Source organism: Rhinatrema bivittatum, chromosome 3, assembly GCF_901001135.1.
Source record: "Rhinatrema bivittatum chromosome 3, aRhiBiv1.1, whole genome shotgun sequence".
Taxonomy (NCBI): Eukaryota; Metazoa; Chordata; class Amphibia; order Gymnophiona; family Rhinatrematidae; genus Rhinatrema; species Rhinatrema bivittatum.
The window spans coordinates 147,791,431-147,818,003 of record NC_042617.1 but is presented as its reverse complement, the minus strand read 5'-3'; the positions used below and the strand labels follow the sequence as shown (position 1 = coordinate 147,818,003).

Below are 26,573 nucleotides of genomic sequence, written 5' to 3'. Positions count from 1 at the left end.
GCACATTATTGACTTACAAGCATCATTTTATTTGAAATATCCCTGTAAATGTATTGTGATATTTCCAGGGGTTAGGTTTCTGTTCATGGACCCATTGTATTTTGAATGGTTTATTTCAGATAAGACAATGAAAACTGAGTAATTATTCAATCAGCTGGATCCTGGGGAGTAAGGCTTAAGGTATATTTTTTTGCTCCTCTTATCTTCCTTAATGAGGACTTTTCAATGTGTTTTTTCTTTTTCTTTTTCCTGTTTAGTACATAGAAAAATACATACTTTTTAAGCATTGTTTTCCTTGTGTTCTCATGATTTATTGATAATAGCATATCAGATAAAACAAAAACACAGTACAAATTTCCAAAGGAAAACTTGTATCCTTCAAAGAAGGAATCTATGTAGTTTCCAAAGATTTTGAAGACCATCCTTGGTGAATTATGCTGGTATAATACCCTTATTTCATTAACGTGTAGATTTTTAAAAAATACGTGCACACATCCATGTGTGCGTGTGATTTTATAACATACGTGCGCCGGTGCGCACATGTTATAAAATCCGGGCCAGCGCGCAGGGGGGGGTAGATTTGCCCAGTTTACACATGGCAGACTGGGAGGGAACTTTCCTCCCCCCCTACCTATCCCTCCCTCCCTCCCTCTTCCCCTCTCCTCCCCGATCCTTTTGAAGGCCCTACTTTTTTTTTTTTTTGGTTGTTTTTGAACTTACGCCAGCAATTGCCGGTGCACAATCCCCCAGCACAACAGCAAACGGCCGCTGTACCAGTGGCCTCCAGCTCCGCCCCCGGGACCGCCCCTTGGAAGAGGCCTGGCTCTTGTGCGCGTAACAGGTTACGCGTGCGGCCGGGCCTTTTTTTAAAATGCGTACACTGTGCGCAAGGCCCAGCCGAGTGTGTAACCCCTGTTTTCCCCGCGTGCAGGGGATTAAAAATCAGGCCTTAAATAAGTACTATTTACTGGGAAAAAAACCAAATATATATTGTGATATTTCATAATATGTTTGCTTTTTTTTTTTTTTTTTCAATAAACAGATTTCAACCTAAAAAAAGACTTGCAGATAATTTCTGGAACACAATATTGGCTTCTGCTATTTAAAAAGTCATTTAAAAAGCATATTTTATTGAAAGCAAATTAGTGGGTGCCTTAAGCCTCACTCAAATGTACAGGAAGTTTTTTGCACTCTTATTTCCCTCATTATGGTATCCCCTTTCTGTAACATTCACACTGCTCATCTCCCAAAAATACCTTCTTAGGCAGCGACCAAAACACACTTGCCTTCCTCCTCCACACACTTCTTCCTGCCTACAGTAGAACTCAAAATGTGATACTGCAGTTCCTAAACGTACAACACATATATATTTGCTTTTAGTTTAATTAAGTAAAGAATGCACCAACTATTACACTTATCCCCCCTCCTACGATCTCTTCTTGGATGCATCTTTGTCTTTAGCGTTTTTGTCCAGTATTGTGGTGGGACTTGCTGTTCTTTTCTGGGAGTGCATGTATTCCACGTATGACAAAAAAACCATCTTGATTGACATCATCTTCCTCCAGAACTTCATCTGTCATAGCTATTTACAAGCAAAACTATCAGAATAAGATGCAAAATATAAAAATAACTTCCCAAAGGAAAAAAGCCTGATAATTCCACCTATATATAACAAACCCAATCCTGTGGCAACATGCTTAAAAAACTTCTCAGTGTATCAAAATCTGGTGAAAATGACACATTTATTTATTTATTTATTTATTTATTTATTTAAAAGCTTTTATATACCGATGTTCATGTACTGGTACATATCATGTCGGTTTACATAAAACCAAAGTTGGAAATTACATCGAACAATCGAACATTATATCAAACAAGAGGGTACAAATAACAGGTCTAACATCATGAGAACTTACCGCTAACGCTGAGAACTTATAGAGAGAGCTAAAGACGATTTAGGATTAAAAATTAACATTATTATTACAAATAATAAATAAATAAACAACAATCAACAAATTCAGAATTACAACCGACTTAATAAACATGGGTGAAGATTGAAGTAAGTGGAGCCAAACAGGAGAATTAAGGGCTACGGCGTCGTAGTTCTAACGTGATGGGGTATGAAAAGAGTGAATCAACCCTAGGGAGAGACCTTTAAGTGAAGGCTTTTGTAAAAAGCCAAGTTTTTAGCTTCCTTCTGAACGTTCGACTACAGGTTTCTAGACGAAGGTCCATGGGGAGAGCGTTCCATAGAGTAGGGCTAGCAGTTGAGAAAGCTCGTTTCTTAAGAAGTGACTTGGCTGGAGGTGCATATAAAGTGCCTAAGTAGCTGGATCTGATAGGTCTTAGTGATGCGTGGGGACGAAGTGGGTCGCTTAGATCTAACGAAGTTTGGGAATGAATGGTCTTGTGGGTTATGGTTAGTACTTTAAAAATGATTCTATATTTAATAGGGAACCAGTGAAGGTTTTTTAGAATAGGTGTGATGTGTTCACCTCTCCTAGAGTTAGTTAGAATCCTGGCAGCTGAGTTCTGCAACATTTGTAGTGGTTTGGTTGTGATAGCTGGTAGGCCAATTAGCAGAGAGTTGCAATAATCGATTTTTGAGAACAGAATTGTTTGGAGGACTGTTCTAAAGTCCTGAAAATGGAGGAGAGGTTTCAGCTTTTTCAATACGTGTAGTTTGTGAAAGCATTCTTTCGTTGTGTTTTTGACAAATTGTTTGAGATTCAGCTTATTGTCGATGGTGACGCCAAGGTCTCTGACATGTGTGGGTGGGATCCAAGATGGTGTGATTAGATTGCTGGCGGCCTGAAAGTTGTCATCGAAATTGATCAGCATAAGTTCCGTTTTTGAAGTATTGAGAACTAAGTGGAGGCTAGTGAGGAGGGAGTTTATGGACTGTAGACACTTGTTCCAGAAGTTGATGGTGTTGGATAAAGATTCAGTGATTGGCAGCAGAATCTGGATGTCATCGGCATATATAAAATGAGTGATCTTTAGGCTTGAGAGCAAATGACAAAGGGGGAGAAGGTAGATGTTAAACAGGGTTGGAGAGAGGGAGGATCATTGAGGGACTCAGAGAGTGGACTTGACCGGGTAAGAATCCTTGTTGCTTATTCTAACCTTGTATGTCCTGTTGGTAAGGAATGATCTGAACCATTCGAGGGCTGATCCAGAGATGCCAATGTCTGAGAGCCGGGTGATGAGGATCAAGTGCTTTACGGTGTCAAATGCTGCCGATATATCTAGAAGAGCCAGGAGGAAGGGGGTCTTTTTCTCCAGTCCGGAGAGGACTCTGTCTGTCAGTGAGATTAAGAGTGATTCCGTACTGAGGGATTTGCGGAATCCGAATTGGGTTGTTGTGAGAATCTTGTGGTCTTCAAGGAATTCTGACAGCTGCTTATTAACTATTCTCGCCATGATTTTGGCGATAAACGGTAAGTTAGCGATGGGGTGAAAATTGGCTGGGTCTGCTGGGTTCAAGTTGGGTTTTTTGAGGAGAGGTTTGAGGGTGGCTATTTTTAGCGTGTCTGGTACTTCTCCTTGGGTTTACGAACGGTTGATGATCTCTGCTAAGGGCTTCGCAATGATGTTTGGGATGGCGATTTGATGTTTCGCAATGATGTTTGGGATGGCGATTATATAAGATTACATAAGTAATCTTATATAATCTGTACTGTCTTCCATTGCCCAGGTTTTATGCTCCCTGTTTAATGTAACTTTACTTTCTACCTTGATGTTAATTGGTTTCCCCTCAGTTACATTGTAAACCGGTACGATAAGACCTAGTCTTGAGCATCGGTATAGGAAAAGAAATTAAATAAATAAATAATAAATATAATCATATAAGGGTCAATCATATGTGCGATGACCTATCATTGGCATATAAAAACTCCAGCACTATTTCTCATCTCTAGAATATAATCATAGCCCCAATCGTTTTCAAGAATTTTTCATATAGTGGCCACAGGTCGAAGAACTATTTGTTGTTGCTTATACAATTTTGATTTTTCATAGTAGCATGCAGACACACATGCATGCGTTCATCAACCCATGCCCAGGGACGAGCATAACTTTAAGTGGATGGACCCCCAGTGCCGTTTCTACCACTTAAGGCGGAATTTTAAAATTCACACGTGCCAACATCATTGGCCATTTTCCTAGTTCGTTCCCACGGTAAAGGGTCAGGACTTCCAAATCTCTCTAGTTTAATAGCCTCCCTTCCCCCTTCTTAGCCCCTACTTTTAAAAGCCTGCTGCTCTGCCTATATTTTTTCATTTTTCTGCTTCCATGCCATCCATAGCAGAAGTAAAGTTACATGGCTGAGGACCCCGGCCTACGCCAGTGCATTTAAGTATTTATGTGCAAATTTCATGGTTAAATCCCAGAATGACAACAGAAAAAAGGAAATCATATATACTTATTTTTCAACATATCGCCATCCACAGATATTGTGACTTTTATTTAAATTTATCAGTTTTTTCAAATTTTTAATTTTTATTTATTAAATTTTTCTTTTGCTGCATCAGCAAGCCAGACAACGTGCCTCAAGGGCTTTCAAAAATGAGGCCGCCGGACTTTTAATCATTTGTGGTCTAAAAGATGAGTAAATATAGAAAGCTGGTGATCAAATTCAAAACTCTATTTTTATATATAGGCTCAAGAAGACTTGAGCTCTCCTCTTTCCCTCTAGCTCGACATCGGCCGGTGTTTCGCTGGTAAAAAGCTTCATCAGGAGCTGTCATTGATTAGTGGCTTTTCACAATGACTGTATCACCGCTTGTTTTTCTATTCATATTCCTATATTTAAACAGATAATTTTAATAACAACGTGTCATCTGATAAATTTAAATAAAAGTCAAAATATCTGTGGATGGCGATATGTTGAAAAATAAGTATTTATGATTTCCTTTTTTCTGTTTGACTTGAAGTGGAAATCAATTGGGTTCTTTTTTGGGGGTTTTGTTAAAGCTCAGCATGCCCATGCCCTGCCCAGACCATGCCCCTGCCCCCACCCTTTTTTTTTTTTTTTTAAACTTTTGTGCACGCAGCAACTTGTACGTGTGTATACTGCCAGCTTTTAAAATCTGCTTGGCATGCTCTGGCCCAACATATTCATGCATCCCCTAATTTTGGCATATGTCGGGCTTTTAAATTTCAGCGTTATGATTTTAATATGAAAAATTATTGGGGCTATGATTATATTCTAGTGATGAGGAACAATGTTTTAATACAGTTATAATGAGGGTGACTGGTTTAAGTTGTTCATAAATCAAGTGTCTGCTGATTGGAATTGTTTGCTGTTATTGCACAGTTTACTTTTTCAATGGAGTTTGCTGACTTGGGGCAATGTTGTTTTGTGCTTTTGCCTGTAAGGCAATTAATGGAGCTCCATGTTTTTCTACTCAAGTGTCATGCCCAATCCATCATCTCCTTCTTCATTTTATTCCAGTTGGTGGGCCAGCTGTTTTTTTTATGGTTACAGGATAGTAAATTGTTGATGGTATTAAACAGTTGTTTTCACTGCTTGTCCCAAGCAGGCACATAGTGAAAGTTAATAAAGCATGGTCTTGTTTTCCCTCGGCTCTTACCTATATAGTGTTTTATTAGTTCTTCTTTTGTGAATGATGAACCCATATAGTCATCCAGGGACTCCCTCAGTGCCACCATTATTTCAAGTCCATCCAGCATTTTATTCCCATCAAAGTCATGCATCCTACAAAGGAATATGAAGCAAAACTTTGCAGGTCTGGGCTTTGATAAATGAGAAATCTCACCTAAACATTTCTTTCTTCAATCTGCTTTTTTATAGTGTATTTTTTTTATTTGGAATGTCAGATTAAGATGAACACCTTATTTTCAACTGGGTTCCAGAGACAGATAAATAAAGGTCGCATAGAGAGTCAGTGCAGAGGATTTGTATCCCAGAACATCTTCTGATTCATAGGGCAATGGATTTTTGGGGGGTGGGGGGTTTGAGCAGGTCAGCAGCTGTCAGTTCTATCTATTTCTTTTAGGCTTTCAACTCAAATCAGAATCAAGAGTAGGATTTGGCATCATGCGTCTGCATTCACACTACCTGGGGATTTTATTCCACTATTTTATATCCCTTCCCAACTCAATCTGCCCAGTCATCTTACTGACAGGCATTGGGCTGGGGGCCAGGCAGCAGGCCCCCTTCTCGAACTCTGCAATCGTGGACCCTAAATCCAGCCATTAGGAGATATTATGCAGTGGGACTCACTTCCCTCAAGTGCTGTGAACTCTGCCTCTGCATCATCCCTAGCCCAGTGAGAAGACTATCTTACCTGGGAATCAAAGCCAGTTCCTCTGCATGGTAGGTGCACAGCACTACCACTGGCCAAATGGGCTGGCCTGATAGACTAACAGCAATGAAAAAGTTGCAAAAAAAGGATAATAGTCCATGAGCGTTGCCAGCTGTAACTTTAAAAAAAAAATTAAATTTTTATTAAAGATTTTTTTTAAACTATACTTTCTATTATACATATAGGGACAGATTTTAAAAGGGTTACGCGCGTAACCCTTTTAAACCCCTCCTGCGCGCCGAGCCTATTTTGCATAGGCCCGGCGACACGCACAAGCCTCGGGACGTGCGTATGTCCCGGGGGCTTGAAAAAGGGGATGGGGTGGGGCCGGAGCCTCCAGGCACAGCGGCCATTTGCCGCTGTGCCCAGAATCCCAGTGCGGACGTTGGCCAGCGCTTGCAACCTACACCTGCCCAGAGGCAGGCGCAACTTCTAAGTTAAAGGTATGGGGGGATTTAGGTAGGGCTGGGGTGGGGGTGGGTTAGGTAAAGGAAGAGAGGGGAAGGTGGGGCGCGGAAGGAAAGTTCCCTCCAAGGCTGCTCCAAATTCGAGGCCGCTCCAAATTCGGAGTGGCCTCGGAGGGAACGGAGTAATGCTGCGCAGCTTGGTGCACCCCCTTGCGCGTGCCAACCCTGGATTTTATAACATGCACGTAGTTGCGCGCGCATGTTATAAAATCGGGCATAGATTTGTGCGTGCCGAGTGCGTGCCGGGTTGTGTGCACAAATCTACGCCCACGCATACCTACCAAAATCTGGCCCATAATATTTTGTATACAAAAGAATGTGTTCTCTCATTTACAAATGTCTCAATATGTAGGTATGTTACCCACCTTGACCACTCCCCCTCCCTACCCATTATTAGTAAGCTACATATCTTTTATAGTTTTTTAGAGTTTATTAATTTAGATCTTTATTAAAATGGTTTCAGCCCTAGCATAACTATTGCCCATTTGGTTCATTATGACCTATTTGACACATTTTCCATTAATAAGCAGGCTGAATTAGCCATAACATGTGGGTGATGTCATCCGGTGGCACTGAATTAACTTGTCCCTCCTAGCTACTGAGCATGTGCAGGAGTTGCCTCTTGAACATCCTCAATCATTTTTGTCTGAGCACATGCATGGACCCAGGCTCCTTCAGCACATCTTGATGCATCGGCACACCATTCATTCAGCGCAACTGTTCCATTACCGCACAACACAAGAACACAAAGTATTTGTACCCCTTCCAGACTAACAATCCCAATGCAGCAGCTACACACATCAACCAAACATTTCCACTCAACATCAACTTCGTTAACACAGCTCAAAGGAAGCCCCTTGAAGCAACATTGTTCTGCAGCTTCAAGGCAGCCAACTCCATTAAAGCACAAGACTGCTGTAATACCCCAATCAAAGCCTTAAGCCCCTGATCACAGTCATCAGGCTACATTACCTTCAATTATATGCCAGTCATCTTCAATCTTACACAGAAGGCGATTTGTTGCTTCTGTCCCCTCCAATTACAAAAGTCCTCACTCCTTCAAGATTACATATGGGGGGCTTTTGATTAGAGACTCCTGATCCAGTAAGTTCCATAATACCATTCACCTCTAATAGACCTCCTATTAAAGAACAATAACATATTGTCTCCAAAAAGGATGTCTCACCACCTACAATAGGTCAGAGGATGCACCAGTCACTCAAATAGATTGCAGGTCTAGTGAAGAGTTTCTTTACCTCTTTAAGGAGATAGATGGAACTAACTAGACTCCTCTTTCCAGTATTGCTGTGGTGATCCCTCAGACCGGAGTCCCACTTTTGCCTATTGGGATGAATACATCATCAGAACCCTTGCTATGGGGTTCTTTATCAGCGTACTCAATTGCAGCAGAGTCAAGTCAGCCAGAGGTGATTGACCAGGGTGTTTCCTCTCAGGGCAACCAGGAGAATGCCTCAGTTCACCTTCCATATTATTGGGGTCCTGGATTAGTAAGCTCATGCCCTTAGGTTCAAAAGAAAGTTCTACAGATATACCTTCTGCCCCACTTCTGGAGCCTTCTAATCATGCATTGCCCCCAGAGGACCTTACCTATTCAAAGTTTGTGGAAAAATGTGAAAGACTCATGGAATCAATATGCACAAGGATAAAGACCCTGGTTGGAAGTATTTGGACACCTCCAACTACTGGAAACCCCAACAGAACCAATGGTTTTTCCAGTCCACAACATTCTGAACTTGTTACAGATTAGAAGGTTGGAAACTCCTGTTTCTGGAGTTCCTATGGCCAGGAAGCTAGATCTGAAGTCATCGGGCCTTGGAGTGGTCTAACTGCCTCCTCAGTCTGTTGTCATCAAGTCCACATTGAAAAAAAGTGAAAGAGACAAGAATTCCTTTTAATTCATCTTCAGGGAAAGACCATAGGCTACTAGATAATATTGGAAAGAGTATTTCAGAGCTCCATGCTTACTGCTTGTATCTTTACTCACCAATTTTTATATGGTGCAATATCTACATGACTGCTTTCAAAAACTAAAGCCTTTTCTTCTACAGCCTTCAGCTGGCAGCGGTTACTACGCCCAACCATTGCTGGATGCAGAAGAATGCACAAGACGGCTTCTTGTTTGGTCTATGAGTCATTTGATTCTATTTCACATTCCTTTTCAGCCTCCATCAATGTTCGATGGGTGGTGTATCATGGAGTCTGTAGCATCAGACAATGCACATGAGAAGTTGGCGGATATCTTTTGTCTGGAAGTCAACCATTTTTGACAAAAAGCTCAGGGAAACATTCACTCAAAATAAAGAACAGAATGTCCAATTCCTCTTAACATTTCCAGAGCAGCCTTCCTTTTTGAGATGCTCTATTTTTATCAAAGGCCACATGTTCAGAGAAGCCCATTCCAACATTTTTAACAGTATTGCCTACCGCCTCTTTTGGCTCAACAACTATTTCTGGCCAGACCTCATTAGCAAGAACATCATTAGCCTAAAACAACACAATAGGCCCAACCTAAACCTGAGACCAGTTTTTGATCCCTCCAAGCAATCATCAGTCCTCCATTTCAGTGGGGGGCGGAATCCAGGCTCTCTTAGATTCATGGTGCCAGATAACCAATGACCTTTGGGTTCTTAATATCGTGGAGTCTAGATACCATTTGCATTTCTTGTGGCTACTATCCCTTCCCACATAGGTCAACTCTCAGTCCAGATCCAACTCATTTGACATAGAGTAACTTTACTTTCAGCAAAGCTAACAACAGACAATAGAACCATTACCTGCATCCCAAAATGGACACAGCTTTTATTCCAAATAATTCCTCAACCCCAAGAAGTCAGGCAGATTGAGGCCCATTCTGGATCTGAGACATCTGAAAAAACATTTACTCTGAAAGAAATTCAAAATGAATTCCCTCAGCTTGATTCTTCCCTATATCCAGAAAGGTGAATGGATGTTTACTCTTGATCTGAAGGATGTGTATGCCCACATAATGATCCATCTTTCCCATTGGTGCTACCTTTTCTTCAATGTGGATTCTTCCCATTATCAGTACAAAGTATTCCCATGTGGCTTCTCAGCAGCTCCAAGTATTAGAAGTACACCTGTTTCACCAAGGGATTCAGGTCATCCCATACCTGGATGACAGGCTAGTTACAGAGTGTTCCCAGGAAGAAGTTTTGCTTTCCCCGCACAAAACGATTCATCTTCTACAAGATGTGAACTTTCCGATGAACTTCAAGAAGGCAAATCTAGTGCCAACCTAGAGAATAAAATGAATCTGAGCATGGATAGACTCACTACAAGGGAAGGCATTTCTACCACCAGATGGAGTGAGCACCTCACTCATTTACAAACTGCTGACCTCTCAGTACTCAACAGCCGGAGTGATTCTCATGGCTTTAGGTCATACGGCAGTGGCCATTCACATGGTCCCACTAACCCACTTTCGTATCTGTTGTCTGCAAAGAGGTCTACATTATCAATGTGATCAACTTACTCAACCCTCAACTATAGTACAGGTTTCCAGGGACATGAAAGGGGAGTTGTGCTGGTGATTAAACCCCCGCATGTTTCAGAATGGAGCTCCAATCTGCGCTTTCTCCCATCAGGTAACTCTAGCAACGGATATATCCACAAAGAGATGGGGCACCCACACAGAATCCTTTCAGACTCAGGGCACTTGGTCTCTCAGGGAAAGCCACTTTCAGATCAATCTGCTGAATCTAAAACCAGATATGCTTTGATGATGTTCACGTATGTTATTCGGGGGAAGAATATCATGATTCAAACAGAAAACCTAGTTGCCATGTTTTATGTAAACAAACGGGGAGGCAAAGGGTCATGGATTTTCTGTCAGGAAGCATTAAGGATCTGGCAGTGGGTAACCAGGAATCAGGTTGCTCTACCAGCCAACTATCTTCCAGGGATCTCCAGCATGCTGACATAGTTTCAATAGAGCATTTCTCCCCACACGAGTGGTCTCTGTGACAATCATATGTTATGTTGGCTGGGGGGCTATAAGCACCCTCACAGGAACCAGGGCAGGACTGCAGGGCAAGAGCTGGGTTTATCTTCTGCCCAGCCAGCACCCTCCCCTCACAGTTTGAGCCCTTGCATTTTGGGGGCCAGCAGGACCTGGCTTCATTGACTGATCATGGTTGAAACTGGGCTGGTCGTCTGCCTAGCCAGCCCCCTCCCCTGCAGGTTGAGCCCTTGGGTTCTGGGGGCCAGTAGGACTTAACTGGACAATCTGGATAAGCTGGACAAGGTAGAGTGGGCAGGATGGATGTTGTAAACAGAGACAGACTGGAAGCTGAAGTCTGGGTATAGGTATAGGAAAGAAGCTGGGCACTGGATACTGGACCAGGCTTGGAGCTGAGGACTGAATACTGGAGCATGTTGAGGAGTAGATACTGGGACAGGCAAGGAGCTGAGAACTGGATACTGAGACAGGCTGACGACTGGATACTTGGACAGGAGGGTGGCAGGATACTAAACAAGGCTGGAACTGGATACAGACACAGGTTGGGATACTCAGCAGAGGCTGGGCAGGATATAGATACAGGCTTGGGCAAGGCAAAGCAAGGACTTGGCAGGACAGGACAAAAAAGGCAGACTACAGCAGGGCTTAGGCAAGGGTAGGAGCAGACAAGAACAACACAGAATAGAGAACACCAAGATCTGAAGGTAGCAAACTGAAGGCCCGAAGGCCACTAAGAATAAGGCCCGGAGGCCACTAGGTAAGGTAAAGCTGAGGAGACCAAGAGCAAGGCCTAAGGAGACAGAAGGCCCAAAGGCCACAAGGCAATGTAAGGCCTGAGTAGGCCACAGAGCAAGATACAGGAAGGCCATGGGGCTCAAGACAAAGTAAGGCCTAGATAGGCCACAAGGCAAGAATCAAGATAGAAAAGGCCAGGAGGCCACAAGGCATAAAACAAGGCAAGAGTGGCCAAGACAGAGATACAAGGGTGACTCCATGAAACAGCAGCAGATAGGTTCTGGCAAGGCAGGGCAGGGTTAAATGGGACTGGAGCTTGGGTGTGGTGTAAACAGCAAGGTGGAGCTTGGCAAGGCTGGAGATGAAGCTTGCTGAGGACTCCTGGTGGAGAGGAGGCTGTATCACAGGCTGAGTGAAGTGGCTAGTGTGGAGATGGCTTGGGTACCTCGGCAAAGAGCTCGCTGGAGGCCTCTGCTGGTGGGGAGGTAACATCGCAGACTGGATCAGGGCCCGGTGAGGCTGCAAGACAGGCAAAATCAAGACATCATAGCTGACAAACTATTCAACTTATGGGGTCTACCATTAGTCAATTTTTTTTTTGCATCAGAATAGAACAAAAGTTGACAAATTTTGCTCAATTCTACCCAGCAAACTCTCCCATCTATTTGATTGGAGAACAAGCCTCTTGTTCACTTTTCTGCAAATTTTGATGATTGCCAGGTCAGTGCCAAAGGTACTGCAAGACCATGTTCACTTGATCCCAATAGTTCTTGCATGGTGCAGACAAATGTGTCTGCATATCTCATATGACTTTCCAGCAGTCCACCCATACATCTAGGGACAGATCCTGTCTTGTTAATTTGAGATGGAGGAATGCTATATCCAAACCTTCCACCTCTCAGTCTGATGGCTTGGATGTTGAATGCTCAATAATTGCTGGTCTATCTTTGTCCATAAACAATGACGATATAGTTGTTGCAGCTAGGAAGTCTTCAACTAGAAGAAACTATGTCTTTAAATGCAAAAGAGATTCCACATGGTGCCAACAGAAAACTTTGAACCCATTTTCTTGTGAGCCCAAGTATTTGCTGATATATTTTCTCTTGCTTTCTGACTTGTACTCTTACAGAGGATGTAGTGAAGCCCATCGCAGTGCCATATTGGCTCACCATCTTATAGTAGACAAACCTATTTCTACTGTTTTTTAGATTTATGAAAGATTTATGGCATGTGAAGCCTCCAGTGCAAAAGCCTATTGTCCCTTGGGACTTGAATTTTGTCCTTTCTTAATTCATGAAGCAACCTTTGAACTTTTAGAGATGGCTTCTTTTAAGTTTTTGATATGGAAGTTAGTTTTCTTTGTAGCAGTGATCTCAGCTAGACGAGCCGGTGAATTCCAAGCCTTTTTTCATTATCCACCATACATGTAATTCCTTCACAATAGAGTGTTGCTCTGACTCACCCAAAGTTTCTTCCAAAAGTAGTCTTGGCTTTCCATATAAAGCAATCCATCATATTGCCTACCTTCTTCCGCGACCACATGTGCATGAAGGTGAGAAAATCCTTCATACATTAGAGTGCAAAAGAGCTTTGGCCTACTACAAGAAAACCACAACAAGTTTTTCATTGCTTTGTTTCATACAGCTAACAGACTTGAAGAACCAGTTGCCGAATGCACCTTGTCTAACTGAATAGCAGAATGCATTCAGCACTGCTACACTTCAGCAGTGTAATAACAGACTCTGGCAAAGTTCATCAAGTGAGAGTTATGGCCTCCTTCTGTTGCTCATCTGCAAAGCTGCAACTTGGTCATGAGTTCACATCTTTATGTCCCATTATTATCTGGACAACCTCCCAAGGACTGACAGTAAATTCAGACAAGAATAGGTTATTGCATAAATTGTTCTTGCAGTAGCCTACTCTCCATAGTGGGGTCTGGGTTGCTTACTCAGTAAATGCTCCAGTTCAACCCTCAGCTCAGGACTCCTCCATATGTCATGGCTAATTCAGCTTTCTTATCAATAGAAAAAGCGTTTACTTACTATAAATGGTGCTTTATGTAGATAACAGGATGAATTAGCCATGCTAAATACCTGCCTGCCTCCCTAGAGTCAACTACTTGGCTAGGATTAACTCTGATATCAATTTAGGAAGCTCATGAGGCACAGGAATTCCTACACATGCTCAGTAAAGCTAAAAGCATTAGTAGTTAGGAGACATGAATCCGGTGCTGCTGGATAACGTCACTCATATAGAATAGTTAATTCAGCCTGCTATTTACGGAAAGAACCATTTATATTATGCAAATTTGCTTTCTTCTGATTTTCACGCTCTCACTCCCCCCTATTTCCATCTTTTAATCTCTCCCCATCCTTTTCCCTGCCTCTCATCCTATAGCACCATATCGACTTGTATGCCTCTTCCCATATCAATATGCAGTGTCTCATTTGTGTAAATGACTGGAGATACTCTATAGCACAAGACCCTGTATCTGTTTTATGTAACAAGTGGAGCCAGAATTGTACATAGGTAAGATTACAATAGTTGCTCTTACGTGAAGTAGTAGAATTCCAGTTCTTCATCTGACATTTTGTCCAGGTCCGCATTACCTATATGATGTTTCAGATCATCTTCTAAATGGCTAATTGACATAAGAAAAATATTCATTGGTTATATAATATCAAGAATATTCAAATACTTCACAAGATAACTCACACAAGTACAACCAGCCTCTCTCTGAAGGGCTGACCATCTAAATCTAAGCACAGTGAGGTTAGCTGAGATGATCATGGTCACTCAGTGAGTGAAGAATGAGGAAATCAGGTGGATGAATTTTCATTCACAAGAAAGATATCTGCAGATGATACAGGCTAGAACAGGGCTTCCCAAACCTGTCCTGGGGATCCCACAGCCAGTCGGGTTTTCAGGATATCCACAATGAATATGCATGAGGCATGCAAATGTATCTCATGCATATTCATTGTGGATATCCTGAAAACCCGACTGGCTATGGGGTCCCCAGAACAGGTTTGGGAAGCCCTGGACTAGAGAGAGCATTAAAGATGAAATAAAACAAATTATTCCGTGACATTTAAAAACAAATATGATCTAGGAATTCTAATGGAAGTGCTCTTAAGCTTTTGCTAACTGGCAGGAGTTCATTTGTAGTATGGGTAATATAGTTTATTTATATATTTTATTAAGCAGATACCTCAGTAATTTATAATGGCTTTGCAATTATGTATATGAAATAAAGTACTGGGAAATTGATTCATCACCAGGATGAGGTACATGTTTCAAGTGATATTGAAAGCTGCACTGATGGATATGAAATCAAAATTTCTGTTATTAGAAGAAAATGAGATTGCCTAATACAGTATTTCTCAAATGTAGCCAGTAATGTTTTGTGTATGTGTGTGTGTATGCACAGATAAAAGAGTCAACAAAAGTTAAAGTATTGTAGGAAAAATTGTCAATGCAGCCAACAAAAAAATTTGTTGTGACAGCTCCTGGCCTTATAACTGAAATGGCTGCACTATATTGCTGGCTTGGAAATATTATCAGTCTAACAGTGTGTGGCAAAAGATCTGCTAGAAAGGTAAGTGAAATAAACCACAAGGAAAATAAGCAGACTAGTCTCGTGCTAGATGCTCAGAAGATGCCAACATTAGATGAGGCTTAAGAAATGAATAGTCTTAGTCAGAAATAAGTCCAAAAGGCTGGTTATAGCACCTTTTAAAATGTCTCCAAAGCAGTGGTGTACTCTAGATGCTTTTAGCAAATGCAGAGTCGCATGGGGCCAGTTATACTTGGCATGTCCCTCATGGACATGGTGGGGCTAGTTCTGAGTAGCCTGTGCATACCTTTAGTCGACCAGAGGAGGGCAATTTTCAGACAGGCCAATCCACCCAGGCAGATCGATTGCTATTCAGTCACAGGATCAACTGTAGGCTAGCCCTACTGCACAGAGCTTAAAATGGCCTTGTTGGAATATATTTATTTTATTGACAAGGGCAACCAAAATGATAAAGGGAATGGAACAGCTCCCCTATGAAGAAAGGCTGAAGAGGTTAGGGCTGATCAGCTTGGAGAAGAGACGGCTGAGGGGGGATATGATAGAGGTCTTTAAGATCATGAGAGGTCTTGAACGAGTAGATGTGAATCAATTATTTACACATTCAAAAAATTGAAGGACTAGGGGCATTCCATGAAGTTAGCAAGTAGCACATTTAAGACTAATCAGAGAAAATTCTTTTTCACTCAACGCACAATAAAGCTCTGGAATTTGTTGCCAGAGGATGTGGTTAGTGCAGTTAGTGTAGCTGGGTTCAAAAAAGTTTTGGATAAATTCTTGGAGAAGAAGTCCATTAACGGCTATTAATCAAGTTTAATTAGGGAATAACCACTGCAATTAATTGCATCAGTAGCATGGGATCTTCTTAGTGTTTGGGTAATTGCCAGGTTCTTGTGGCCTGGTTTGGCCTCTGTTCGAAACAGGATGCTGGGCTTGATGGACCCTTGGTCTGACCCAGCATGGCAATTAATTAAAAAAAATTTAAAAAAATTTAAAAATTAATTATTAGAGTAACAAGAGCAAGGGTCAGAGAATAAGCAAGGTGCAGGGCTAGAGTGAAGAGGGATTTTAATTTGGGGGTTCCAGGGTGTGAAGTAAGGTGCAGAACAGGAAGTGAGTGAAGGTGCTGTGATCAGAAATGGCCATGAAGGGGTTGGAAAGAAAAGAAATCTAGAGAGAGTGTGTTGTATATTTAAAAAGAGAAATAAAGCCCTGCATTATCTTACCACTCAAGCTCTATTGATTTGATTCTCAATCCCAATCCTGAGGAGTCTGCACCCACTCCAATGCAGCAATAATGAAAGCTGGTGCATGCAACCACCCAACAACTGTGCACCTCCTCTGTGGTAATGCTTCCAAACTTGTGGTCATGGGTCAGCAACATCTCATGCAGAGGCAACCGAGGTGCCACCATTCCAGTCCTATAGAGACCATGGAGGAGAGAGGCAGCAGTGGTTGACAACTGTGCCTCTAAGCCAGAGCCATAGCTAGGCAATTTAGCACCTATGGCCAAATGAAAAAGTGCACCTCCTCTGTCCCCCTTTCCACAGCTACCATCACTACCAACATCTCCACCTCTGTCCCTCTTTTCACCTCTCACGGTCACCACAATCATGACCAACATCCTACTTTTCTGCCTTCCCTTTCTCCAGCCACCAAGATGCCCCTCTGTCAAACCTTCAACCTCCCCCACCAACACAACCACCATCCCCCCTACTACCACATCATTCCCTTCTGTCCCCCCACTACCATTACTATCAACATCCCTCTCTCTATTACCCCACCACGATCCCTCATATCCACCCCACCCCTATCACTATCCCCTTTTTGTCATCACCACCATCAACATTTCCCTCTCTGCCATACTTCCATCCCCATCAATATATTCTTGTGCCCCCCCCCCCCCAGCACCATTAACATCATTCTTCCCACCAATACCATTATCAACATATCTCTCTCCACTCCCCCCCCCCCCCCAACTTGACTTAATATATCTTTTTCCTACCATATGCTGTGGCTCCTTCATTGCTCTTCTTCCCTCATTCCCTGACAGTCATATGTCTTTCAGCATAACACACAGTTCTTTTCTCTCGCTTAGCTGTGGCAATGCCCTCTCTTCATCAGTGGTGGTAAAGTCCTCTTTTCAGCAGCAGCAGCAGCAGAAGTGGGCCTTCTATTTATTGGCAGCAGTGACGGGTCTTCTCTTCATTGGTGGCAGTGGGGCCCTATTTTTGACAGTAGCAGTGGGGCCTTCTTTGTCGCTGGCAGGGGCACAGACTCAGGTCTTCCTCAATGATGGCCACCCTCTGGGTGTTGCTGCATTCTACACACAGCTCACACTTGCAACAGGGGCTCACTGGGAGCGAGCGAGAATTCCATGGAATAGAGAGGCAGAGGATCATGGGCAGTGAGGCCACTTATTAAAGTGGTGAACATGGCAGCAGCCCTTCTGCACTTCTGGCCCTTCCATCAGTGGTGCCTGTGGCCATATTAGCCATAGGCTAGCTATAGTACTGCCTCTAAGCCCGATTGACCTCAAAGCAGCAGAAAAGAACCATCAGCCCAGAACTAAAACATCAATCGGACAGGAATGTTGAACGAGATGCATTCCTCGTCAATGTGACCACTCTGTCCTTTCTTGGTCCCACAGCACAAACTCTTCAGAACAGAAAACATATGCTATCGGCCCAGGAAGAGTAGACAACTGGAAGTGGAAAGCAGAGCACTTTTGCTGCCCTCATGTTGCTTCTACTGATGCCACTATCCTTGACATTGCCATAAAGGACATGAGGTTTGTACAGGTAGAAGGTAAGAAATGCAGGATGATGAAAGTTTGAGAGAGTAAGGAGAAGATGATTATAGACTGGTCAAGTTTGCAAAAGTGACTTCAGAACAACTGAGGGAGCAGGGGAGTGGGATCTGTTAGATGGACAACCCCCCATTGCAAGGCCACCAAATGTGAAAAAGAATTTAGAAAAATAGCAATTTAAGTTGCAAATACTAAAGACCAGAACTGTGGCACATGTTGATGTACTGCCAGTGTCTTAGCACAAGGCAGTCACCAGCTCCATTCCACTCCCTTTTGTGAGATGCTATTTGTTTGCATAACATTATTTAACTCACCCTTTTCTTCTGAGGGGCATCTCCTCTATGGGCACACAAAAGAATTTAGATTGGGGCTATTTTTGTCACAGGTCCCCTCCATTCATAATACCCCAGGGGTGAGTTCTTTCTATGGGGGACAGCAGATGCTTGTGGCCCAGGAGGTGAGGTGACTTCCTTTTTGGTGTGCAGCTGGATAGTATAATTTTGAGGCTGATCAGGACAATAAGTGCAAGACATAGGATTGAGTGTTCAAAATTAACTTTTCTGATTTAGTGAAAAGGTAATCAATGTCCAAGTGATGCTAATGTCTGTTCAAATGAGTGTCCCTTCTCTTTCTCTGTGTAAGTGCTGCACTCCAGGTTCCAGAGGAATTCCTAACTCCCTTTAAGTGAGAGAGTAGTGGTTTCCCTACTCCTGAAGGGTCTCAGGCTGTGACAGATTCCCTTTGCATTTTCACCGTCCTACCTGGATCCAGCAGACTTCACAACGTGACCTAACCTGTGCGCCATTCAAAGAGGGTTGAAGGTCTTCACTGATGCTCCTCAATTTTGTATTTCTGGTTTTCCTTCTTCTGAGCCTCCCAGAAGGATCGGTATCAAATCACTCAACATGAAAGAAGAGGTAAAACAACCTCCCTTCACCTTAACTAGGGTATCTCACAGACTGCTTCAATATCTTCTGAGCCCACTGTCCCTGCAGCCCCCTTTTTACTCCTAAAGAGCGCTGACAGAGCCTAGTGACCTGGTCTCTGGATCCAGGGGGGGTAATCTTTCCTCAGAGCTCCAGACTAACTCGGGCAACTATTCGTTAAACACAGTCCAAATCCTTACTAAATTATCTTCACCTCTCTCTATAGTAGCACCTAACCTGGCAGGGAATGCACAGGCAAGTGGCTTTCTCAGAATATCTGTGGTGAAGCTATAGGCCTCAGCCAAAGGAAAGGGACAAACTCCAATAGGGCTCCTCTCTCCTCAAACTCTTCTTTCGACTCCTCCTGAATCTCAACCTACTCCCCTAGTTATAGCAAGGGTCCACCCATTCAGCTACCTCATAGAGGAGGAGCTTTAAAATGGTATTCCCTCTAGCTAGTTGTTCTTTCTACAGGGACCAGGTGATATCTAATGGTCACCACTTGGAACACACAATAGCTTTGTACTTAGTCACATTCCAATGAAAGGATTCTGAGTCTGCCATCTTTTCTAGATTTAACAAAAGAATGGGTATGAGCTTTCAAAGGTCACATAGTACTCTTCCTTTGACGTGAAGCAATGTATCTGATGTGATATCTGAAGAAAAGCCCTATGTCAGGGATAGCCAACCAGCATCTCATGTGGTTCTTTTGAGCTCAAACTGCATCACCCAGCTGCTGATGTGGATGGTTTTTTGTCTGCCTCCTGCAAACAGCAATTCTCTCTCTTTATTTATTTAAACATTTTTGTATACCATGAATTGATTAGAATTCTGACCGTCTAGATGGTTCACAATTAACATAAATAATTAAAACAACAATACAAATAAAAACATAACATATTCTACGTTTCCAACATTGACTAATGAGGGACTGTTGAGGGAGCAGTAGTGTTACTTTAAAATTCAACTGATTTTCGGGCCGATACAGTAAGGGGCGGTAGAAAGAGGTGCGTTTGTGCCCGGCACACCCGTGTTTGCCGCACGCACAGTTTGGATCACCTACCGCTCGATACTGTATTTAAATGGCATGCAAATGCAAGCCGCGTCCAACCCGCGTCCAACGCGTGTCCATGAAGTGCAATCCATTTTACTGTATAGGCACTATACAGCGCCTATACAGTAACCTGGGTGCGCTGGTACCTGTCATTTCAAATGACATTTGAAATGACAGGTACCAGGAAGTGGATGGCTCTCCTACAGACCCCGCTGCCTTGAGCGCCCGGCGCCAGCAAGCCCCAGCAGCCGGCGATCGGAGGCAGGGAGTGCAACAAAGCACCCTCCTTCGGACAAACCAACCCAATCCACAGAAAAAAATGCTTCTCGCACTTAGCCGCCCAGTCCCAAACCAACCTAATCCACAGAAAAAAATGCTTCTCGCACTTAGCCGCCCAGTCCCAAACCAACCTAATCCACAGAAAAAAAATGCTTCTCGCACTTAGCCGCCCAGTCCCAAACCAAACCAAACCAACCCAATCCAAGCCCCAGCAGAGAGAGATGAAATTTCACAGTCCCAAACTTTCCCTCAGCCCCTGCTCACCTGCCCTGGCCGCGGCCACGCAAGCCCCCAGCAGCAGCAGTAGAAGGGCGTCGAGAGAGAGCAGCGAGAGAGAGCAGCTTCAGCAGCCCCGCCAGCTAAAGTGAATACGTACACGCCTGTAGGTCCAATATGGACACTCAAGGCAGCAAAGGCGCATGCGCACACGCCGTGACCGGCTGGACGTCGGAGGTCAAGGAGTGTGCGCATGCGCCTTTGCTGCCTTGAGTGTCCATATTGGACCTACAGGCGTGCACGTATTCATCTTTTCCAGCGGGGCTGCTGAAGCCACTCTCTCTCGCCGCCCTCTACTTCTACTGCTGCTGCTGGGGGCTTGCGTGGCCGTGGCCAGGGCAGGTGAGCGGGGGCTGGGGGAAAGTTTGGGACTGTGAAATTTCGTCTCTCTGCTTGGGCTTGGATTGGATTGGGTTGGTTTGGTTTGGGACTGGGCGGCTAAGTGCGAGAAGCATTTTTTTTTCTGTGGATTGGGTTGGTTTGGGACTGGGCGGCTTTTGGTGGTAGAATCAGATAATTACATTCTTGTGAATACAGACAGTGCAAGGGAATGTATGGGATCATGCTGAGCCTTAAATACCAAGGTTAAAGCTTTAAATTGAATATGCTGAGCAACCAGTGAACCACACTAACGCAAGGGTCAGGGTAGGCGGTAAATTAGTAGGTTAAAGATGCGGCAAGATAGCAGGTTAAAAAGGCGATAGTCAGGGCGCACTTTACTGTATGGGAGGGAATAGCTAATCGGATCGTTTACATACATGTACATGCCGCGGGTGGAAAGGGATACGCATCAAGTTAAAGAATCGGTAAGGATCGGTAAAAACAGATAGTGAATCGCAGGTTAGACTTACGCGGCAAAATTGTGAGTACACAGCGGGTTAGAAACGGGGTAACTGCAGCCATGCTTTACTGTATTGGCCTGTTTGTAAGCCAGGGTAAAGAGATACGTTTTTAGGGATTTTTTTTAACTCTTTTTTATTGGCTGTCAATCGAAGTTCTTCGGGAATAGAGTTCCAGAGGATGGGTCCCGCAACAGAGAATGCTCGTTTGCGTGTTAATGCTAAACTTGCTGTTTTTATGGATGGTACTTCCAGGATACATTTGTCCATTGATCGAAGTTGTCTTGTTGGCTTATATATTCGTAATAATGAACAGAGCCAAACTGAATCAATATTATATAGGAGATTGTGGATTATGATTAGTATCTTATATGAAATACGGTAGGATATGGGTAACCAGTGGAGATGTTGTAATACTGGTATAATATGGTCTCTTCGCATTAAATTAAATAATATCCGGTTGTGGCATTTTGTATAAGTTGAAGAGGATGAATGGATGATATGGGTAGGTCTAAATATAAGGAATTACAATAGTCTAAATTTGTCAATATCAATGCTTGAGTAACTGAGCGAAAATCAGATGGGAATAGCGGAGATTTTAATTTTTTTTTTAACATTTGCAATTTTAAAAAAAAGGACTTTTTAACTATGGCTGAGATGTTATTGGCCATGGATAGTTTTGGATGATCTCTTCTCAGCAGTCGCTTGGTAGAATTGCTTGGCTGGCTCTATTTTTCTAATAGGAGATGTGTTGGTATTTTAAGGCCTGGTGTAATATTTGTAGTGTTGCCTTTTCATACGGAGGGCTGTTACTGTTTGAGTGTTGGCAGTTAGTGTTGTTTTGGGAAGGGAGGTTATATTGTAATTCAGTTTACTCATGGCTTTCTGAGGGCTTCTGTCTGAAGTGGCTGGACTGAGCTCTGAGAGGAGCAGCTGGTTGCTGAAACCAATGAGTCTCCTGAATAGAGGGGGTATGGGATATGGAGGGGGACTGCTGCAGGCCGTGGAAGAGCTGAAAACAAGCAAGAACTTTACCTTATGATATGGTAATGCTGGGTTGGAGAGGTTGCTAAGTGAGCACAAGAACAGCAGCAATACAATAGCAGAATGTGTGTGTATGAGAGAGTCTCTGGGTTGTAGGGAAGAAGAGAGAGACTGACTGTGTGGTGTGTGAGTCTGGGAGAGAGAGACTGTGTGTGTCTGAGTCTATCAGTAATAAAACAAAGAGATACAATAAAGCTTTTGACTTCCTTACTGGGAGAGAGAGAGAGAAGGATTGTGTGTATGAGTGTCTGGGAGAAAGTATGTGTGTGTATGCCTGAAGAAGTAAAAAGGGAGTAAGTGAAAAATGGAAGAGATGGTTGGAGATGCTGCTCTAGTTTGCTGAGCACTCTTTACTTGAGTTGTGAATTGTATCTTGACTGAGAATCCTGTTGGACCCTGAATTATTCAGTGATGATGCTTTATCCTCTATTCTATTGTAAATAGTTGCTGGCTGATAACTCCAGAACATAAAAAAAAATTATCAGTTTGGATTATAACTTGCCATGGGGTGTGTATGTGGGGGTGGGGGTGGGGGCATCATGTCATCCACAACCCAGCCAGGTGGGGATATGAAGGGAGATTCTATTCCAGCAGAAGAGAGGCCACCTACCCCACTGCCTCTAGCCTGAGTCAATTTTACCATCTGCATGACCCAAATTGCTGAACCCATAAAAGCCAAGAGCTTGACAATGGGCAGAATCTCTCAACATTTTACGTGCCCCATTTTGGGAGGGGGGGGGGGTACGTGTGTGTGTGTGTGTGTGTGTAAGCTGTCTGCTACTGTGAATTCAGGTTCTGTGGTTCTTAATGGGTGAAAGGTTGGCCGCCCCTGCCCTTTGTGGTCTCAAACATGCATGAACAATGCTTTTAGATAATTCTTCTACTGAGCAAATAAAAGCTATCGTAGCCTGCAAAGGATCCAGTTTACTCTAAGAATAAATGACTTCTAGAGCTCTGTAATATATATATTCTAATTACTATCCTTAAAAAAGTACTTTATCTGCCTTTCTTGTTTGAGGGGAGGGGGGGGGCAGGGGTGGTAGTTTCTAATTTTACCCTCTTGGTCGCTTCTTTGCTTTTCATTTCATTTCCTTTTTTGAGGAGGGGGTTGGCCTGGCAATTTTTTCTTCCTGCTTTTATGGGTTTCCAGCTACAAAAGCTATGAGCTTTCAGTCACAATTACCTAGAGGTTGGTGATTCAATTACATTTTAACCTAGGGGTGGGTTAAAATACTATATCCACAATCACAACCCTACAACTTCGTGATTCAGATATTGCATGGCCTGCAAAGTTTTTGTGATCGCAACCATAGACTAATAATGAATGATGCAGGAAACAAAATCACTGGAATTTTTATAAAGCTCCATATTATATAGGGGACACTGTAAAAGTTCCAGCTAGTTCAGCAAATCATTTATTATGGACCCACATTCATAATCAAGAAAACTGTGCAAACAGTAATACCTAGATAAAAACAGAGTTTAAGATCACAACTGTGACATTTTCATCAATCTCCGATACATCAAAATAACTAAGAGGTCAATTTTCAAAGGATTTAGAGGCCTAAATGTGCCCTTTTGAAATACTAGGCTCGAACACCTAAATTTAGAAATCCTAAGAAGTGGGCAGGGTCAGGACAGGGAAAGAATATTAGGCACTCATCACAGATATCCAGCACTTTGGCTGAAATTTTGCCAAACTTTAGGTGCCTAAATAGAGGTGCACAGGTCAGGTGCTCAGTGTCCTCTGAATGCTGGCCTGTAAAGGCTTTGTTCCAACATTAAGGGAGGAGGGCAATTTTCAAAACGCTACAGGCAGGTGCAAAGTCTTTGGTTACTTTTATCTGAGGATTTTGAACCAGTTCTCAAAGGGAAAGTTGTGTGTACGCCCAAAGAAGAAGAACCAGTAGAGCGCACCTGCTTTTTCTGAGGCTACTTTTTCTGGCCAAAACTAGTTGCATTGTTGCATCCCCTGGCCTAACCCCACTCTGGGAGCACCTCCTCTATTGCAGCTACAAGTACATGGCCTTGTGAAGCAACACATGCTCTTTTACTTGTGTTCAGGGTGGACTAGATTGAAAAAGCCATTTTACATGTGGAAGTGGCTTTTGAAAATTGCCCTCTTGGAGCTTTTGCTGTGTGTCCATCTGGTGAGATTTAGTCAAAGGAAAAGACTGAATCACCCAATCCGATTTATGCTTCCAGATATTCAGTTGGACTTCTTGTTTAAATAGGGAAAAACCTGAGTTCCTCATTGCCAGATGCCAACAATGTTCTGGTCCTAAATCTTAGATGCAAAAATAAGATTTGCAAGTCATTTTTACCATTCTCTTTTAGATAAGGTTTGCCACGTAGGAGTACATTTTCAATAGCATGGTCAGGACATGCGTGCATAACATAAGGGGTCGTGTGTGTAGGTTGGCTCAAAGCGCATGTGCATTTCCAGTCCCCTAAAATTATATGCATAAGTAGCTAAAAATGGTGCTCTGCTGGAGGTGTGGCTGCCATTTCCGGGGCATGTCCTGAATCTGTGTGCATCACTTACATTTTCAAGAAGTACACGATCACACGTATTACTTGACACCATTGTTTTCAAACAAGTAAATTCACGTGCATATATTTAGCCACACAACCACCAGATATTCAAAACACAATTTATGCGGGTGCCTTGTGTTTGAAAATCAGGTTTTGTGCATGCTTAGTATACATGTAACTCTGCAGTTAGGGGCATTGCCCAAAATGTACCCCTCTTTTAGTGGACCTGGAATTTCCTCCTGCTCATTGGGTATCCAGCTCAACTGCAACCTGTCTCAACTGCACAAAATACCCACAGTGCCTGAATGCAATCCACGCTGAAGTGCCAAAAGTTGGAATATAAATAAAATGACTGCATAACCAGAACATTTTTAGTTTGCACTAGCCCAATTCAGCCCAACTATTGCAGTAACAGTCCTCAGCCGAGGGACACAAACTGCAGCTCCATACACAATCTGGCTGACGTGGACCCTAAGTTGGTGTCATTGCTGAGTGATGACCGAGACTCCCTGCTTCCGGGAACTGTGAACCCAGCCTCCACAGCATCTCGAATGAAGCCTGGGCCTTTAGCAGTGACAGTGTGTAGTACAGTGACAGTGTATAGTACTTGCCACTGTACAGGTCCCATTTTCACCAATTCATAGAAGGCACATCTACTACATAGCTAAGTCCAGCTGCCTTATGTTAAAATTATACTGAAGCATGTAACTTACTGATGATCTGTGATGATGGATTTATTGTGAAATACATCCCCAGGGATCTTTTCCATGGATCTTGCCATTTTCTTCTCATCCACATTACTTTGAAACGCCAAACTTAAGACAACACAGAGAGAGCACCATAACTGCAAAGTCACGGTCAGAACTGGTCTTGCCATCTTCTCCAAGTGAAGTCACCTTATTCTGTGCTGAGCTGGCATAGCGGATTCCCACAGATGTGCACGTTCCCACTGGCTTTCAGGCAATATGACACTGCCTTTGTATTTAAGGTCAAAATATGTTTATTCTTCCACATCATGTACTTGACTGAAATTTCCATTTTTGATAACTTAAAATTATCGCTTTTAGTCAAATATTGACTTTGTGAAACTAGTAAAATTAAACTGTATTGAGGGACTTTGGATAAAAACATCTTTTACATACACCACATACAAGAAAATACAGCTGTCACAATCTGTATTGCAAATAAAAAAGCAAAAAAAAATCAAAAACCTGTTAAATAAAAGCACAGCAGGAAAATGCACACAATTTATTTTAAAAGTTCTATTCTGCTTTCATTCATAATATTTTCAAGGTGCATCACATAAAATATGTATCCAGTACAAAGCTACCAGATTAATGCAGACAGATAAACACAGAGAATCTCTGAAGGAGTAATGGGAATTGTAAAGCTGAATTAATTGGGCGGATGGGCAGAGTAGATAGGGCATATTGTCTCTGTCATCACACTTCTATGTTTCTATATGTTAACATACACACATACACATCATCCCACACCTGTCAGAAAAAGCAACTACTAGAGAAATCCCATGCATAAAAAGAGCTCATCCATCTGATAAATGCGACTTGGAATCAACATGTTTTTCTCAAGGGGAACTGAATAGAGCCTGCTCCAACATCTTGTCTTACTATTTGTTCACTTTTTTCATGTTTTGTTTGCATTAAGGATTTTTTTATATGTCTAAGATTATTTGTTTTTGTGTTGTT

At 42.7% G+C, this 26,573-nt stretch overlaps 1 protein-coding gene across 1 annotated transcript; it reads right to left on the bottom strand.

Annotated features, from left to right (window-relative positions):
• Nucleotides 1-1,137: 1,137 nt before the first annotated feature.
• On the bottom strand, nucleotides 1,138-25,736 carry LOC115088706 (multiple coagulation factor deficiency protein 2 homolog). The gene is made up of 4 exons (XM_029596952.1): nucleotides 25,581-25,736; nucleotides 14,086-14,172; nucleotides 5,595-5,719; nucleotides 1,138-1,582 (listed from the first exon to the last, which is right to left on the bottom strand). The coding sequence occupies exons 1-4, from the start codon at nucleotides 25,646-25,648 to the stop codon at nucleotides 1,458-1,460; spliced, it is 405 nt and encodes a 134-aa protein (XP_029452812.1). The 5' UTR covers nucleotides 25,649-25,736; the 3' UTR covers nucleotides 1,138-1,457.
• Nucleotides 25,737-26,573: the final 837 nt, after the last annotated feature.

What these genes read in the sequence shown, in the direction of transcription:
- LOC115088706 (XM_029596952.1), bottom strand. Translation starts at nt 25,648, where the DNA reads ATGGCAAGATCCATGGAAAAGATCCCTGGGGATGTATTTCACAATAAA. An exon ending in TCCATCATCACAGATCATCA is followed by an intron (nt 14,173 to 25,580) that starts GTAAGTTACATG and finishes TATGTCAATTAG; the next exon opens with CCATTTAGAAGATGATCTGA. An exon ending in CTGGAATTCTACTACTTCAC is followed by an intron (nt 5,720 to 14,085) that starts GTAAGAGCAACT and finishes ATTCCTTTGTAG; the next exon opens with GATGCATGACTTTGATGGGA.